Genomic DNA, 18,914 nt, shown 5'->3' on the forward strand with positions numbered 1-18,914 from the left:
ATGCGCCTTAAAACGGCGATTTTAGGCAAGCAGATATCAAGGTGTCTCTATTATTCTTGTCTAACCAACCTCATCTCCTTTTACGATCTGGTGACTCGCCACCTAGATAAAGGAGAAGGGGTGGATATTGTATACCTTGACTTCCAAAAAGACTTTGAACTTGTATTCCACGATGTTCTCGTGAGAAAATTTGAAGATAGTAGGCTTAACTGCGAGATGGTTAGGTGGGTATGAACATGAGCATCAGATCGCCAACGGGGGGTGAGGTGTCCTTCAGCAGCTGATCGCCGAGCCCACAGCCACCAGTGGCAAAACTGGAAGTGCACTTCCACCACCACTTTCGGTTTCACAGCTGGTGCTTCCAGGGAGTGCACGGCCAGTCTCAGGCGGTGCATGTGCACCTTTGTGCACCCCCTCTGCATCGCCAATGGGTACAAAGCTGGCTGCAGGGTAGGACTCAGAATCCTAATGAACGGATGATCTGTGTCACCTTGGCAAGAAGCAGGTAGCAGTGTCCCACAGGAGTCAGTGCTTGGTCCTGTACTTTTCAACATCTTCATCAGTGATTTGGATGAGGGGGCGAAGAGCTTACTGCTCAAGTATGCAGATGACACCAAGTTATGGGGAAGCATGATCACGCTTGAAGATAGGCTACATATACAGGTGGATCTAAACAGGCTAGCAAGTTGGGCGAGTCAGAACCAGATGAAGTTCAACGTCAAGAAATGTAAAGTGCTCCACCTAGGGTTGAACAATCCCTTGCACACCTACAGGCTTGGCAACGCCAGCCTGACCAGAACTATGAATGAAAGAAGCCTGAGGGTATTAATAAACCACAGCATGAATACGAGCTGGCAATGTGACACTGTTGCCAGCAGGGCAAATAATACTCTGGCATGCATCAATCGATGCATCTCCAGCAAGACCAAGGAGGTGATTCTTCCACTCTACTCAGCATTGGTGAGACTCCAACTGGAGTACTGTATCCAGTTCTGGGCATCACACTTTAACAAGGATGTGGTACAACTTGAGAGAGAGAGAGAGAGACACAGAGAGAGAGAGAGTCCAGAGAAGGATCACTCGTATAATTAGAGGTTGCACAGCAAGCCATACGAGGAAAAGCACATGGCCCTACCAAGCGTTGACCCTGAGATGGTGCAGAGTCACTTGGAAGAACTGGATGCATTTAAGTCAGCAGGCCCGGATGAGCTCCATCTGAGGGCACTGAAGGCACTGGCTGATGTCACTGCGCAGCCACTGACAAGAATATTTGAGCAGTCGTGGCGCACGGGCCAGGTCCCAGAGGACTGGAAAAGGGCCAATGTGGTCCCTATTTTCAAGAAGGGGAGGAAGGAGGATCCAGGCAACTATAAGGGGTCCCACAGGGCTCTGTCCTTGGACCGATGCACTTCAATGTCTTCATCAGTGACTTGGACAAGGGAGTGAAGTGTACTCTGTCCAAGTTTGCAGATGATACAAAACTGTGGGAAGAAGGACACACCGGAGGGCAGGGAACAACTACAGGCAGACCTGGACAGGTTGGACATATGGGCAGAATACAATAGAATGCAATTTAACAAGGAGAAATGCAAAGTTCTGTACCTAGGGAGGAAAAATGTCCAGCACACCTACTGCCTAGAAAATTACCTGCTCAGTAGCAAGGAAGCGGAAAGGGACCTTGGAGTCCTAGTGGACTCCAAGATGAACATGAGTCGTCAGTGTGACAGTTATCAGAAAAGCTAACTGCACCTTATCGTGCATCAGCAGATGCATGACAAACAGATCCAAGGAGGTGATACTTCCCCTCTATTGGGCACTGGTCAGACCACAGTTGGAGTACTGCGTCCAGTTTTGAGCACCACACTTCAAGAGGGATGTGGATAACCTGGAGAAGGTCCAGAGAAGGGCCACTTGTATGGGTAAGGGCTTGCAGGCCAAGCCCTACAAGGAGAGACTAGGGCACCTGGACCTCTTCAGACTCCACAAGAGAAGGTTGAGAGGCAACTTTGTGGCTGCCTATAAATTCAGAGCAGAGAAGGGAATTGGTGAGACTACTCACCAAGGTGCCCCTGAGGGGTCACAAGAAATAATGGCCATAAGCTAGCAGAGAGCAGATTTAGACTGGACATTAGGAAGTATTTCTTCACAGTTAGAGTGGCCAAAATCTGGAATAGGCTCCCAAGGGAGGTAGTGCTCTCCCCTACCCTGGGGGTCTTCAAAAGATAGGCATCTAGCTGGGGTCATCTGAACCCAGCACTCTTTCCTGCCTATGCAGGGGATCAGACTCGATGATTTACTGAGGTCCCTTCCGGCCCTAACATCTATGAATTTATGAAAAGCTGAGGGACCTGGGACTCTTTAGCCTGAAAAAGAAGGGTGAGAGGGGCTTGGCAGCAGTTTACCGCTACGTCATGGGAGTACATCAGGGGCTTGGCAAACAACTGTTCACCAGGGCACCCTTGGGAAGAACCAGGAGTAATGGCCACAAATTCCTAGAAAACCATTTCAGGTTCAACATTAGGAAAAACTTCATCACAGTTAGGGTGTCCAGACTGTGGAATAAGCTCCCTCCAGAGTTGATGCAATCACCTACCCTGGAAATCCTCAAAAGGAAGCTGGATAGTCATCTTGCAGGGATCACCTGACCCCACCTGCCTTTCCTGCCTGGTGCAGGGACTGGACCCAATGATCTTCCAAGGTCCCTTCCAGCCTTACAATCTATGAAATTTAGGCACAAATAATTACAAGTACCTTAATGCACACGTAGATGCGCTAAGGTGCATAAACCCTGTATGTCAACTGAACTGCCACTAAGTTTAGTCCCAAGTAGGTCCACACACCCTGTTAATGTGCCTTTAGTGTGCACATGTAGGACATGCACCTAAATTACCTTAATGTGCATTAAAGTTTAGGTGCACATAAAAACACATGTAGACACACTCGCAGAGTACTGTTTGGTAATGGCCCCCAGAGTAGCAAGGTAAATCCGCTCATGCAGAGCTCTCTGCTATTGCAGCTGGACTATTTCTGGAACCAGAACTGCTTCTTAAAATCAGTTTTGATATCTCTATCATACACTATGCAGACATACCCTTGGACAAAGGGCAATTTATCTCCAACGTAGTCTATGCTGCCTCTGCTGAGCCCAAGTAGTATGGAGGAAGAAGCAGTCTGAGTGGCTAGTACAGGGGACAAGGACCAGATCTTGGAGGGGCAGACACAGAAGGAGTAGAGTGGGACCAGAGAGTGAAGGGGATAGGGAAACAGGACAAGAATCCTGTTGGGATAACATAAGGAGATGGACATGGACCCAGCATTAGGATGAAGAGTGAGATCAGAAGTTACCTTTTATGCTGTATAAAAGGCTACTAAATATGAGACCTGGGATATAGATAAGTTAAATTTGCCCTAGGGCACTTTCATATTGCTAGTCTTCACATTTTACGCAAAATATTGAGGTACTTGACTAAAACTTTGTATCAAGTCAAAATTCCCTTGTATTTTCAAGAAGGCTGTAAGAATGACTTTGAAGTTTAGTTCTGAGTTTTTAATTAACATGTAAACTATATAGCAGCTTACCATTTCAACAACTTCCACCTCAGCATTCAATCGAAGATGATACAAAAACATCTGAAGATCCTTTTTCATTTGAATACTGTTGTCATCCATCTGGGCTACAGTGAAAATACGCATTTTACATTTTCTCCAAACCTACACAAAAGGGAAATAATGTTATATAACAATGAATACATTCCATTTGCTCCTCTTGCTCACCATTCTTCAAGAGAGTTAAGCATATAAGAACTTATTTTGAAAGATGGTCAAATATGCAGATATTTCCTTCTGTCTACAAGTTAGGGACCTACTTAATTTACGGTTTCACGGAAACCGTGAAATCCAGAGTTGTCTGAACCCCCCCCCCCCCCCCCCAAAAAAAAAACCAAACAAATCCCACACCAACGAAAAAACTTAATAAAAATAAGATTCTGGCTCCCCAGGGGGAGGCTCTCCACTAATCAACACTGAGGGGCAAGGCTTCATGAAGGGCAGCCACCAGTCAAGATGGCAGGGTCCTCTCATCCCCCACCCCCCTCAGGGTCTCTCTGCCAATCAACGCTGAACAGCGAGGCCACTGCAAAATGACCATGGAATTAGAACTGAGAGTCAATCAACCTGCAAAAAATGCTGTTTCCCGGCAATTTAGGTAGGCCCCTACTTATAGTGGGGACATTTGTGTGACCAGACTGGGTAACAGAATGACTGAGTTACCTGACTAAAAAAAATAGAAGCAAATCTCAAGCTTTGTTCATGCAGTAGGTGAATATAAAATTCCGCCCCTAGCATTCACTGGCTGTACATTTTCTAACAAGAGTTCCTCCCTAGAACATCTGCCGTACCTTGTGCTGTCGAATCAGGAAAGGAAGCAACATCAGCATCCCGCCATCATGAACAATCCACCACACATCTATGTTCCCTTCAGAAAAGCGCTCTTGATTTGCTGGAAACAAATCAATGTTTTTGGCAACCAGCAGAGCTTGCTGTGCTGCTGTCGTTTCACGTACAGTGTCTGTAGAGAAAACAAACAACCACAAAATAAGATATACAATAGTGTGAATGAAAATTGGGAGTCCTTTAAGATGAGTTTATACACAGGCTAACATTTCTTAACTGAAAAATGGGCATTGTTTAAATCACGAGCTTGAAGTTTCAGCTTTTACATCCATACTTAATAAATAGGGGGGGATTTGTTTTTTTTAAGGAGTGCAGAGTAAAAATAAGTTCTCATGGACCTCAATTGAATCACTTTTAAATTACTATTTTGAAATCTCTCAGCCATAAAAGAACTAATAGATAGATTAGATACATAGATCTTACATTCATTTTTCCAGGTATCTCAGAGTTACATAGCATCACTAAATAGCATTAATGCACTATAATAGCACTGAAGTGATATAGCTGTAAAGGCCCAGGAAATATATAAGATCCAATGGCAAATTTATTTACACGTGGAGTTTTACGCACACTATTGCTCTATTTGCTACTTAGCTCAAGCTGCACCTGCTTTTTTTTTCTCCCCCCTCAGACCTGAGGAAGAATACTTTAGGCTCAAAAGATCATCTAAAAAATCTTTCCCAATGATGTTGGTCTGATGAAAGATATCTCCCAAAATATCCTTGCCTCTTGCATACATGGTTAATTTTAGCAGAAATATAGAAAACTAAAGCAGTATATACCAACAAAATTTCTCCATGAAAATGGATTATCTGTGAGCTTCCATGACTGTGGCCATGCCATCAGGACTGTATTATGCTTCATCCCTCCGAGACCAGCAGACTGAATTAAATGGGAGACTCCATCTCTCAAACTTGGAGACACCACAATCTGGCAGAATCCCTTTGTTTTTTCTATTGCCATTAAGGATTTAACATTCTATAAAAATAAGAAAGGGAGGATTACACATGGAGATACCTTTAATTATGAATACAACAGGGAATCACTGTATTAAGAACCAACATGATACGCTGTAAATTGTCTGATGTCCGGAAACAGTTCCTTAATCCTGCAACCCAATAAAGAAAAAAGGCACTGTGATATGCGTTAAAAAAATTAAATCATGTTGTCCTTAATCCCCACTATGAATAGAGGAGAAGTAGCACAGTGTTTGAGAACTCTGCCTAACTCAGAGATATACTGTATTGGAACCCAGAGGCATTCCGGCCTGGGTTTTAACTCTGGCACTTACCGTAAGAAAATTATCATGCGTCCACTCAGCTGCAGATTTGACTTTGGCTCTAGACAGCTGCAAACTCATCAACAAGACCTGGCACATGATGTGTACTTGACTGTGACCAGTTCCCCGCAAAGAGGAGGAAGTCTGGAAATACCCTGTCTAGGTGGCCAAAATCAAAACAAGAAATTGGCCAACTACAAGAAGAAAATTTTGCTTGAGAACAGAGGAACAATCAGTAGCAAGACTTACTCCCACCTAAGAATGAAAAAGATTACCCAAGACTGAAAAATTCCAGTGGAGTTTAATCATATATGGCAAGCGGAAGCAGGCTTATTAATATGCATTGAAGGGAATGGTTTAAGCCAATTATATGCTAAGAAACTTGGTAATGAGAAGGTATATAGGAAAAGGAATTGGAACCCCGCCTGGAACACTTCTGAAGACCAGAAGAGATGCAGTCATCCATCTAAGATTCTACCCTACACAGAACTCAGACGTAGGAGCTGGGAGCCCCAGACAAGACCTCCTGGCCTGATCAACCAGTAGCATCATGTTCATTGTATCTGAGGGTGGTGAGCATGTTGTATTGCTTTTGACTAACTAGTGTTAGAATTGTAACTGCTAAGGTTGTTCTGCTCTTGACTTAGAACTGTAACTGTTAGGATTCAATTCACTTGCTTATAGTTAAGGACAACCATGTCTTAGTCTCTATACCTGGTAAAAAGACCCAGAGCCTCACTGAACATAACCATTGGGAATGCTTTGCACTATTATTACTGGCCATTATTAGTATAACCTTGTTGACTCATGAAGGTGTGTGGGGCAGTACTGGATCCCTAGCTGCTTTAAGTGGGGTGGCAGGAGATCAGGCACTTTCTTCAAAGGTGCTTAAGTCAAGTGCTCAAGAAACATCTTGAACATTGACAGTTTGACAACCTTTTAACCAGGGTCTGACCTTCTGAGAAAAAGGTCACTGAGAAACTACAACAAAATGAATGGTTCCAAGGAAAGAACAGAACACTACACTGATGCTCTCCTATCTGATATGGAGAGCACATATTAGCTGGTTATTCTTGGGTCTGTCAGCAGGTTTTCATGCTGCCCATTCCATTGACTTGTCTGCAGATGGCAGGATGGGTGGCAAGGAGCTTACACTGGGTGCCTCTAGTCTGATCTTTATGAAAGAATCCACAATAGCTGTACTTGTCCCACTGCCCATGGGATTTCTCTAGGAGAATGCAAGCATTATACCATCACTTCTTTCTCTACATGATTTTGTTTTAAATGCAATAAAAAAAAAAATCTCAGAACAAAATTAAGTTTTTATACAATATATAAAATCAACTATATACAAATCGCAGATTTCTGTCACAATAATAAAATGGGAAAAGAAACAGAAAAAAAAGAGGAAGAGGGAGGGACAGAGTTAGAAAAATGGGACGTATGTAAAGGACTAATATTTTAATTAACAAAATAATCTAAGAATTCTTTCCAAATTGCATTTAAAAGTTTAAAGTTGTTACACCTGCTAAACATGACTCTTCATAGATACCAGCTGTGCCAAATACCCAATTACCAGTGGGCGCACATTTCTCACAAGATAACCACTCTCTCTCCAATCTTTCAGGTGTAATTCTCAAAGGGAATTTACAAAGCACTTTTCGCAGATGAGTCTATGAACTTCACTTCATCAGCCTACTGGATACAGAAAATCATGGACGAAGCAGACAGTGGATTTATGGCACATTATAACCTGCCTACAATCTAATACCCAAGGTAACCTCTCTACATTTCACCAGCTATATTCAATCACCAGGTCATCCCCACCCCAAAATGTCTCACACCTATTGTCTATCCTCACTGCTATAGATTTCCATTTTCACAGACCTGTATTTTTTACATAATGGCTTCTATCCCACCCAAGAGAACACAAAACAACTGTAAATTCTCCCTCTGCCTGAAGATGGGTGTTTGTACCCAAAAGCTTGTGAAGAACAATTTTTCCAACTATTTAAGTTGGTCTAATAAAATATATCACATTTACCAAAAGAGCCTTATCTGCTTAGAGGTGGAATAGATTAAGCCTTAAGACCAAACTGGTCAGGCTTGAGGGCAGTGGTATGGTGGAAAAGATGCTGAATTGGCAAGAAATAGCACTGCATTTCATGACTGGACCAGGCAACACTTCCTCCAGTAGCTGGAAATAGAACTCTACTCCTCCAAACCCCACATACTGGGAGTTAGCAAATCCCTAACAGCAAACCACAAGTGGAAACAGCAATGAGAGCAGGGGAAAGGGCATATCAAAGGGATGTTTGTTCAATGGATATACGCACCAGTTGGTAATAAAACCAAAGTGAAAAACTAGATGCAAAGATACTGCCAAGGAAAGTGTTTTACATTCTATTTGTACAAAGATATGGTTGACTGCTTTTTTTGTTGCATTTTCCCCAAACTAACTCTGTGATCCCTGCTTTCCTATTAATACAGTTTTGTTTTGGACACTGATTTGGCACTTGTGAGAAGAAGTATTGTCAGATTGGGGCCCTAGGGAAAATATTTAGGTTGTGTGGGGACACAAGCCAGTGTATTTTCAAAGTATAAAAATACACACACATGTATATATGAACCCTGTCAGGGGTTCCCAGCCTTTGAATGACATTGAGTATAAACCTTGTAATTAACTAGCACCTGATGAGGAGGTACTTATTTTGTCATATCTGCCCTGACTCAGTTGCCCAAGTCTTTCCATAGCCTGTTCTCAGTTGTTTTGCCTCCTTGTGTCAATAAATTTAATCATCCGAGGAAACACATTTAGGTCTAATTCTTTTGCACACTCCCGATGGCCTCTGATTTCCTTTCCATTTCTCCCAGAGCCAGGCTACACACAGCAGTCATCCTTGGTGCTCTAATGGACTGACCAGCGCACAAGCAACAAAACTAAGTGCAACAGACAAACTGAAAATAGGTTTGGGCAAGCAAGATATTGCCTTGGCCTGTGGCAAGGTTCCAATTAAGTAGCATAATGCCTGGCTGTACAGCAGACCCTGAATGATTCATATATTAAATTAGGGACAAGTCTGCCCAGGTGTTTGCCACAGCTGTCATTTTGAACCGGACCCTTTCCCCACTCAGCTGGAATTCAGGAGCAGTTCTGCACAGCTGAGCAGAGAAGTGGAGGCTTTTGAAATAAGTGATTCTGCACCACCCATTTGCTGTGGCTCTGTATACCCAGGTTATTTCACAAACCCTCCTCTTTTCAGGAGGGTAAGAAACGTAACCACACAAAGAATATGGCTCAACTTATGCTAGGGGTCATTGTAAGGGAAGGAGCAAACCGCAACCATGCATATGCATAGGTCACCTGGTCGTAGAAGGAAATGAGATTGGTCAAGCAAGACCAACCCGCAACAAACCCGTGCTGGCTATCCCTTAAGATGTTGGCATCGGCCAGTCCATTAAGGATGGCCTCTTAAACTTTTCTAAGGTCTTTCCCAGGATAGAAGTCAGGCTAATGGGCCTATAGTTAGCTGGATCCACTTTCCTCCCTTTCTTGAAGATAGGCACCACATTGGCCTTCTTCCAGTCTTCGGGCACTACACCAGAGCGCTAAGAGTTTTCAAAGATCCGCGCTAGAGGCTGGGCTATGATGCTCGCCAGCTCCTTGAGTACCCTGGGGTGAAGATTGTCAGGGCCCGCTGACTTGAAGGTATCCAGCTTCTCAAGATGTTCCTTCATGAAGTCAGCATTAACGGAGGGCAGGGGATCACCCTCACCCGGACTTCCCTGTCCCGTAGTGGGCATGGGCATCCCGTGGGACTGATGAAAGACCTCCGGACCCAGAGGGTAGTAATTGATGGAAGTCACTCATCATGGTGTCCTGTGACCATTGGGGTCCCCCAAGGCTCTGTCCTTGGACTCATACTGTTCAACATCTTCATTAATGATGTGGACACTGGAGTCAGAAGCGGACTGGCCAAGTTTGCTGATGACACCAAACTTTGGGGCAAAGCATCCACACCAGGAGACAGGCGGGTGATCCAGGCTGCCCTGGACAGGCTCAGCAAGTGGGCGGACGAGAATCTGATGGTGTTCAATGCCGATAAAATGCAAGGTTCTCCACCTTGGGAAAAAAAACCCGCAGCATCCTTATAGGCTCGGCAGTGCTACGCTGGCTAGCACTATGCAAGAAAGAGACTTGGGGGTCATCATTGACCACAAGATGACCATGAGCCTGCAATGCGATGCTGCGGCTAGTAAAGCAACCAAAACGCTGGCTTGCATCCATAGATGCTTCTCAAGCAAATCCCGGGACATCCTTCTCCCCTTGTACTCGGCCTTGGTGAGGCCGCAGCTGGAGTACTGCGTCCAGTTTTGGGCTCCACAATTCAAAAAGGATGTGGAGAAGCTTGAGAGAGTCCAGAGAAGAGCCACGCGCATGATCAGAGGTCAGGGAAGCAGACCCTACAATGACAGGCTGAGAGCCCTGGGGCTCTTTAGCCTGGAAAACCACAGGCTCAGGGGTGATCTGATGGCCACCTATAAGTTTATCAGGGGTGACCACCAGTATCTGGGAGAACGTTTGTTCACCAGAGCGCCCCTAGGGATGACAACTAGGTCGAACGGTCATAAACTACTACAAGACCGTTTCAGGCTGGACATAAGGAAGAATTTCTTTACTGTCCGAGCCCCCAAGGTCTGGAACAGCCTGCCACCAGAGGTGGTTCAAGTGCCTACACTGAACACCTTCAAGAGCAAACTGGATGCTTATCTCACTGGGATCCTATGACCCCAGCTGACTTCCTGCCCTTTGGGCAGGGGGCTGGACTCGATGATCTTCCGAGGTCCCTTCCAGCCCTAATGTCTATGAAAATCTATGAAATCTATGAAGTGTGGATTAAACTTCTACTGGAAGAGTCACTGGTCTCCTAGTAGAAATTGCCAGCATACAGGCAGTCACTGTTTCTTATGAAGGAAACATGTCTCAACTGTCAAAAGGTCTTCTACCACAACACCTGGAAGATCCCTCTTATGAGACACTCTCACTAGAATAAACACCTGTATACTTGACAACTTTGTGATCAGAAGTAGTCATTGAGCAGCAGTCTTCCCCAGACCACAGTGACCCTGGTGCATGGGAAGAGTCAAGCTGCTGCTCTCAGCCTTCCCCAGACTGGGGTGACCTAGCCTGGGAAAGGTGTCAGGAGCAGTTGGGGGGGGGGGGGGGGTGGAATATCTGAAATGTCTGTATGTTCCCTTGCTTGGGTAGAGATGAACACCTGTTCATGGCCATCAACAGCTGGGGAATAAGCCACCACACTGCAAAAATCACAACAGGAGCCAATTTGTGGAAGATGAACTGCTCCAAGATGAAAATTTCCTTTCCTCAGCCTTGGGTCCTCTGCAGAGATACTATTTCACCAGGCTGAGAAACACTGCACAAGGATAACAGAGTACTAGATCCCAGTAATGTTTCAAAACTGAAAACAAAAAAAACAAAAAAAACAAAAAAAACAAAAAAAAAACAAACCTCATTAAACTGAATGGATTAAATTAATTTAAAAGCTACAATTATTCTTAGCTTGAGAGATCTATTCAGTTTTATGTAGTTTTCAAACAAACTTTTTAAATACATATTTGTTGTTTTGCTTGAAAATCTCCACCAAATGAGAGATTTATGGATTACCAGGGTACCTATAATTGATAATTATATTTCTCTCTGTGAGGTTATTCTGGACTTCTATTTTAGGTTCCTAGTGTTGCTTCAGTTAGAAGAAAGCCAAAAGGAAAGAAAAAAGAAGAAAAATCAAATTAACAATGTGCTATAATGATTTTGAAGTCAGTTCTTTAGACTGTTTTTTTATGAAAACTCGGTTTCAATTATAAAACCATAACAGTGATTAAGGAAAAAACAGATAAACCAAAGAATAAAAAACCACCAGAGGCTCACCTGCAGTGAAGTTCAATGACTAATGATCACTTGCTTGGAAATTCAATTTATTCCTTTCAAGTGAGACATGAATTAATCATTCAGTACAGCTACAGAGGAACAGGAAGAATGCCAGATGAACTTGCATTTAGCTGCAGGAGGTACCAATCTCTCCTGAAGTCTAACACTAGGATACTACATACAGATATCCAGACTGCAGTGCTCGTTAGAAGTAACTTGATGCCTTTGCAGTACATTACAACTTCCTGGACTACTTTAATCAGTATAGAATTGACAGCTAATTCTCACTGGGGCCAGATGAGCATTATTAAAAAGAATAAGAACAACTGCAAAACACCACAACATGGGATACACATAAGTCACCAACAATCAAGCAGCTCTTAGCTTTTTTGTGGTGCTTTGTTTGACACCAGAGTTAGAGGGTCAATCTACTGCTTACTGAACGTTAAATCCAATGAAGTAAGCCCTCTACTTAGGAAAGCTTGTGCTGTACATCTGTGATCTAGTTAGTCTATAAAGGTGCAGATTTACCCTGCCTTCTGCCTGACTTCACACTAACATGGTTAACTACCTCTCTCAAATCTTGCTTTGAAAGGACAAGTCTTTCATTCTAGCGCTTGGCATCATTTTGTTGGCATAAGTAGTCAGGACCTGGTCCTACATGGCCAGCTGACGATAGGATTTACTGAGCACATTAACCATGACTGGTTCTTACTGGACTCAGGCCAAACCACAGCATTTCTGACAGTCTCCAGAAGATAACGCACAATTTCTCCTGACTCAGCCACACCCTGAATCATACTTCGCAGTTCCTTATTTGGCCACCTCTCTTGTCTAATTACATACATGAGACCTCTACATGCAAAATATGATGCTTTTAAGGCAAGGCGACCTTAGTTTAACTGCACTCAACTAGTGCAATCCCACAATTTGAGGAGGAAGACCCACCCATCTTGTGTTTTAACAATTTTTCAGAGGCTTTGGCAAGTTGGAATAACATCATGCCTGTATGTTTAAGCCCACTTACATGCCCAATTGGTAGAAAAGAATCTGGCCCCAAGAGAGTGCTTCTTTTATAGGTATCTGACAAATGCAAACTTCGTAACTAAGGTTAGATTACCAATATGTTAACATTGATCTGAAATTAGGGCTCTAACTGAGCATTGAATAAAGTATCATCAAGAAACTTAAGCCAAGGAGAGAATCATAAAGTTCATAAATATGTAGGGCCGTGTCCAGACAAGCGCAGACGTGCAGTATGTAGTGCCACAGACCTGTCTGCGGCACCACAAACCACATGTACAGGAGTTCCCCGTACTGCTACCTCGCAGCGTGGGGTTTTTTTGATCCTGGGGTCTCCCAGGGTCAAATATTCATGCCAAAAATGCTCATGCACACTGCCCCAAAACAGAGTCTAGCCAGCCAGAGCCATGCTCTTGCTGCTGGCCAGGTTCCCAGCTGCAGGAGTGCCATGGCTGCAGCTCCCTGAGGCTCCCAGGATGCCAGGTAAGGCTCCCCCCTACCATGGCCAGGGTAACCTGAAGAGGGCACATGCCATGGGCATTCCCTGAGGACAAGTAGCAGCAGCACAAGGCGTGCCACTGCTACTTGTCCCTGGGGAAACAAACATTCATAACTGTGTGGACACAGCCCAGGAGGCCATCCAGTCTATAGAATGCACACAACCTTTGCAATATACATGTCACTATAGCAGACAAAAATTAAGTACTAGGTTCTGTTGTGTCTGTAAAGACTATATTAACTTCTGTGGCATTCTGAAAGTGTTGGGGGGGGGTGTTTTTAATTAAAGAATTTAAAACTTTGTATGACATGTTTCATGAAGCACCTTACTATATAAATGTCCTTTATTACAGTTTTTGCTTAGATGTGTATTCCATGTGCATGGCAGGAGGTGTGACAGATTGTGCATTAGATCCCACTGCACCTTATCAATGGTGCAGGGGGAGCGCAGGATCACAATGTGGGCTGAAGGGCTCATAGTGGAGGCAGCAGAGAGAACACTGTCCTTGCTGTGAACTTCATGAGCTGCAGGTCCTGCAACTAAGGAGGTCGCAGGTCAGGGGGAGCATTCTCCCTGCTGCAAGCCCCACAGCTGACAACACTGCAACCATTGTGATCCTTATCAGCTGTAGGACTGGTAGTGAGTGGTGTACCCCTGTGGCTGGGCACCCCTCAGTTGATGGACTGGGCTCCCAGCCACAGGGGAGCACTTGGCCACTCAATCAATTAATGGCGTGATTAAAATAAGCTACAAAAAGTTTTTGCACATTTCTGCAGAAAAAACGTTGTAGGTTATTGTTTGTTTTATCAAGCCATTAATTGGTTAAACGTGTAGCTGGGTTGCAATGCAAGGGGTGATTACCTGGTTAATAACAATAAGTTAAGTGTAATACATAGAAGGGCCTATATGGACTATAAGCCCCAAAACAATATTGGTATTGCAAACTGTCTTTTACATACCTCTTCAGCTTTTTGAACTTCTACACATTTATCCAAGTATATTCCTTGAAGGACAGATCCTACAATGGTCAATCCTTTACCAGCCTTCAGCTGAGAGGTGAAAGAAAGCAATCTAGGGTGCTTAACGAGCTGTTCCGAATCCAAATTCAACAAAACTAAAACTTGAGGCCTGTGGTATAAAAAAAAGCGTCAGGAAAAGAACCAGAAAATTAGCATAAACACAAAAATTAGCATGAAAACATTCGTGTGCTTGGGAGTCTACTTAACGCATGCAGAGGTAAAGCAAAAAAATCATGGCCTGCTCACAGCCCTGGCATCATTTTTGTGGTGAGCCCCCCCCCCCACATCTCCCCTTAGCCCCACACTAATTGGCAGAGGGGCCCTAGAAGCCTCACTGCTAATTGGTGGAGAAGGGAGGGGCCACACAGAAAGCATCCCTCTCTGCTAATTAGCAGTGGAGAGGAGGGGGCAGCCACCATCTTGGCTGCTCCCCTTCATACTGCAACCCTGTTCATGACCCTTGCCCCCCCACCCAGAGCCCAGGCTGTCAGCAGCTACCCAGAGCCTGGGCCAGCTGCAAACATCTGCTGCCTCTCCGCCCAGGCTCTGGCCCCAGCTGCCTTCCAGCCCCAGCCCCAGGGAGGCAGCACATACCAGCAATGCCTCCCGCTGTGCTGCCCTCGCCACTTTTGCAAACCAGTGTTGGAACCTGGCACAGCAGGGCACAGTGGGTGGGGAGCAGAAAGCTGCCTGCTCCCAGTTCCCTGCTGCCCTGCCACACTTCCCCTGCAGGTGGGGGCAGCAGCAAGGGGCACAATCCTGCACTGCTGCCCACGCTGCTCCTATGCACACAGGGGAAGTGTGACAGGGCAGCAGGCAGCTTTCTGAGCCCCCTGCTGTGCCCTGCTGCGCCAGGTTCCAACACTCCTTTGCAGAAGCAGCGAGGGCAGCATAGTGAGGAGCACTGCCAGTATGTGCTGCCTCCCTGGAGCCCAGGGACAGGTCTGGGGCGGAAAGACAGCAGATGTTTGCAGCTGGCCCAGGTTCTGGGTAGCTGCTGATAGCTGTAGAGCCCAGGCTGCTCCCAGCAGGGCTTGCAGCATCTCAGGTGCCTGCTGGTAGCAGCCCGGGCTCCCAGCTGGCACCAACTACCCAGAGCTAGGGCCGGCTGTAGCTGGGAAACTACAAACAGCTGCTGCCTCCCTAGCCTCAACATGTGCCAAGGAAAATGGCCTCGCATGCCATGCTCAGCATGTGTGCCAGGGTTGCCAACCCCTGGATCTAGAGTAAGGTTAGTAACAAATATCTTAAAATTCTCCACGATATAGAAGTTTGACTCTGCCTGATCACTTAAATTAACTCATTTTGTGTTTCGCATCGCACCCGAAAAGATTTATTTTACAGCTATCAAACTATTAAAAAACCATGATTGCAATTAGTTGAGTGATTAAAAAAAAGAGTTGCAATTAATCATGATTTTAAAAATCACGCAGCTAAAAACTCAAAATTATGCACTAAAAAATTAAAAGACATATAAAATCATGCAAGACCTTTGCATGGTTGGGGGGGGGGGGGGAGGAAGTGTAGGGTGTGTGCGTGTGTGGCAGGGGATTTGTGAAGGTGTTGGGGCTGTGGGTATGCGTGCGAGTTTGGAGCCCAAGGAAGTGGGGGGGGCCCTGCATACTCTCTCAGGACGTGGGGTACTGTGGGTCAGGATCAAGAGGCAGCAGAAGGGCTGGGGAGCTGTGGCTTAGGTGCGAGGGGCAGACACACACAGACACACAGCACCCAGAAGGTAAGTCTGTGGAGGGGGAGGGGCAGATCAAGGCCCCCACAGCGAGGAAGGGAGTGGGGCAAGGTCAGGGACAGGGCTGGGGCGAATGGGACAGGGACAGGACAGGATGTGCGACTGAGCCACAGGAGACTCGTCCAGGAGCATGGGTGGGAAGGGATACAGCTCCCCACTGCTATGCGCACCCCCAGGGGAGGCATGGGGGGCATGTGCACCCCCAATTTGTGCATGGGGCAGAGGCGGGCTGCCTGCTGCAGGCTGGAGCTCTATACCCTGTTGCCTTTACTCCAGAAGCCATGGTGGCCAAGCAGCATGTTGTGCCTCCTGCAGCCAGGCAGGTGAGGGGGGCACAGCATGGCCAGCATGCAACTCCCAGGGCAGAGGCAGCAGGGTGCAGAGCCCTAGCCTGCAGCAGGCAGCCTGTCTCTGCCCTGCACACACACAAAAAATCGGGGAGGGGGGGAGAAAGACACATGCCCCCCATGCCTGCCCAAGGGGTGCGCAGTGGCAGGGAGCCACGCCCCACCCCTGTGCAAGGGTCCCACAGCTCTGTCCCATGACCTGCTCTGGCCCCAGGGCCCCATTCACCCCATCCATACCCCTGTCCCACTCTTTCCCTCACCGTGGGGGACTCAATCTGTCCCTCCACACTCCTTTCCTCTCCCCCTCCACAGACTTCCTGGTGCAGCACTGCTCTACATGCAGCATGCAGGTTGTGACTGCTCATGTATGTGTGTGTGCCTGTGCGCAAGCCCCCCACCTTCCTACTGCAGCTGCCTGGAACCTGAACCCAGGCCACCCTGCAGTCCTCTGCACTGCTACCAGTCCCCTACTGGGTGGCCCACAGACAATAGAGCAGAGCCCAGGTACAGGCTCCAAAACTGTGAGCAATTAAAAAACTTAATGCAAAAACTGATTAACATGTTAATTGCGCACATTAACTGTGATTAATTGACAGCCCTAATTTATTTACATCTTGAGTGACTTCAGTGGTTTTCAAGCTGAATCTGTAGAACTCTAGGGTTCTGCAGTACATCAGAGGTTCTGCAAAGAGAGATTGGGGGTAATGGTAGAGCAGGCCAGGAGGCAGAGCATTTGCATTGCTGGGCCAAGTTGCCTGGCTCTGTGCCACTTCACAGGACAATAGTAGGTCTTCCATATCAGAAGTGATATATGAGGGTTCTGTGATTTTAGGAAGTTTGGGGACCACTGATACAGTTGAATCCTGCTAACATGTTATGACAATATAACTGATAAAACATACTAGAAGTCACTGCAATGTGCAAAATGCCATTCTAGTTTCAGTCAACTTTGACTATTAGTTTATTTGTTCTAGAAAAAAAAATAATAATAAATTTCACTCTAGGAAATTGTACTTTGCTTCTAGGGTTGGTGAAGCCTTGACTAGATTTTGGCAATCAATAGCATTCCTATTTCTAAAGTGATTTGCATTAAAAATAAGACTCCCGGGGCTCTTACCTCCAGTTCTTGGTGTGTGGATGTCCTGCTTCAACCCGAAGCAAAGCATAGCGAGCCGCATTCAAGGACAACCCCCTGATTCCATCCCCCCATTCTTTTTCAGCTCTGAGAAAATCAGGAATAGAAAGTCCATTAACAGAGCACATTTCCCAATACAGTATGAAACAGTACTTTTCTAATAATGAAAGGACTTGTTTAGTAGTTAGAACAAAATGCCTAAAAACCAGCTTCAGTACATCACATGCTGGCTCATAAAATGGAACGTTCTGAGCTTTAATGACTGCAGAAATGCTACAGCCACGGTTGCTCTGATCCTCTTGGCATCTCCTAACCTATGAGATTGTCAGTGTTCCTAAAGACTGGACTCTAATGTTTGATGGAAGGAAACAAGGGAGAATGCATCTCATATACAAAGTGGTATTACTTTAAAGAGAAAAGTTGTGTCGATTATGAGGATTACTGGACTGGATTAATACAGTATTTGTCAGAACTATAATATTGGTCTCTGAAGTTTGAAATATTGCCTTTTTGAAGATAGTAGCTACCAGACAGATATTTAGCATACGGAAAGTACGAAGACTGTTCTCCTTCCATCCAGAAAGGACTGCAGTGATAAAAAGATGAGACGGAGGTCCCAGGTTTGTGACAGATTATCTTTTTAACATGCAGTCTGAGTTGTCACCTTCTGGTATCTGAGAGTCAGGTTTTCTTACACATGCTGAGATGGTAGAAAAACTTGGTTTGGACACTATTTTACACCTGCATTTAGACCATACTGGGCAAATTAAATATAAAGTAAACAAATAAAATATAGTCTTACCCTCTATATTCTATGTATTTGTAAATACATCCAGCAATCACCATAGCAATCAAAGCATAGTACCAAGAGCAGATGAACATCAAGGCAAGACACAGACTCATCCCCAGGAATGAGAGAGTCCTAAGAAGAACAAAGCATTTTTGAGGTTTTGTTGGTTTTTTTTTTTTTTTAACATTTATGCTAATGTTCAAAGTCAGTTTTTCAATTTAATTAACTGCCAAAAAAAACCAGTCACAACTTCAAAGGTTACTTGATCACTAACATGTTACTTTAAAATGCACTGCCTTCAACTCCAGTAATTACTATAAAATACTAACATCTGTATTAAAGGAGCTTCTAGTACAAGCTTATAATACTTATTAACACATACCTGCCTTATAATGTTCAGTTCTGAATTTCTACCTGTCACTCTCCTCAGTTTTCAAACACGTGTTTTATCCTACAACAGCCATAGATTCTCAAGGCAGTCTGCCTACTTTAAAGTCTAACTAACATGCTTGATACCATGTTAAGTGTATCATTCTGTTTTAATCCACGAGAAAACACACACCAAACAATAGGGAATTTTTGTTAACTCCAGACCATTAAATATATTATAATTATCCTTGAATATGCCCCCTCTCCTGTGATAAACACTGTTGTCAGACAACAGAACACAAAG

The 18,914-nt window shown here is 45.0% G+C and overlaps 1 protein-coding gene across 5 annotated transcripts in view; it reads right to left on the minus strand.

Moving 5' to 3' along the window:
* The window catches only part of LOC102566391 (solute carrier family 12 member 7), a 154,121-nt gene that overhangs the window by 23,434 nt on the left and 111,773 nt on the right, over positions 1–18,914 (minus strand). For all 5 annotated transcript variants that reach the window (XM_019498479.2, XM_019498484.2, XM_059724387.1 and 2 more), the window contains 6 exons: positions 18,254–18,373; positions 17,434–17,538; positions 14,163–14,331; positions 5,235–5,430; positions 4,398–4,567; positions 3,580–3,711 (listed from right to left, as the gene is read on the minus strand). In XM_019498479.2, coding sequence (XP_019354024.1) covers positions 3,580–3,711; positions 4,398–4,567; positions 5,235–5,430; positions 14,163–14,331; positions 17,434–17,538; positions 18,254–18,373 — 892 coding nt within the window. The remainder of the gene's footprint in view (positions 1–3,579; positions 3,712–4,397; positions 4,568–5,234; positions 5,431–14,162; positions 14,332–17,433; positions 17,539–18,253; positions 18,374–18,914) is intronic.

The sequence above is a fragment of the Alligator mississippiensis genome, chromosome 3, assembly GCF_030867095.1.
Source record: "Alligator mississippiensis isolate rAllMis1 chromosome 3, rAllMis1, whole genome shotgun sequence".
Classification (NCBI taxonomy): Eukaryota; Metazoa; Chordata; order Crocodylia; family Alligatoridae; genus Alligator; species Alligator mississippiensis.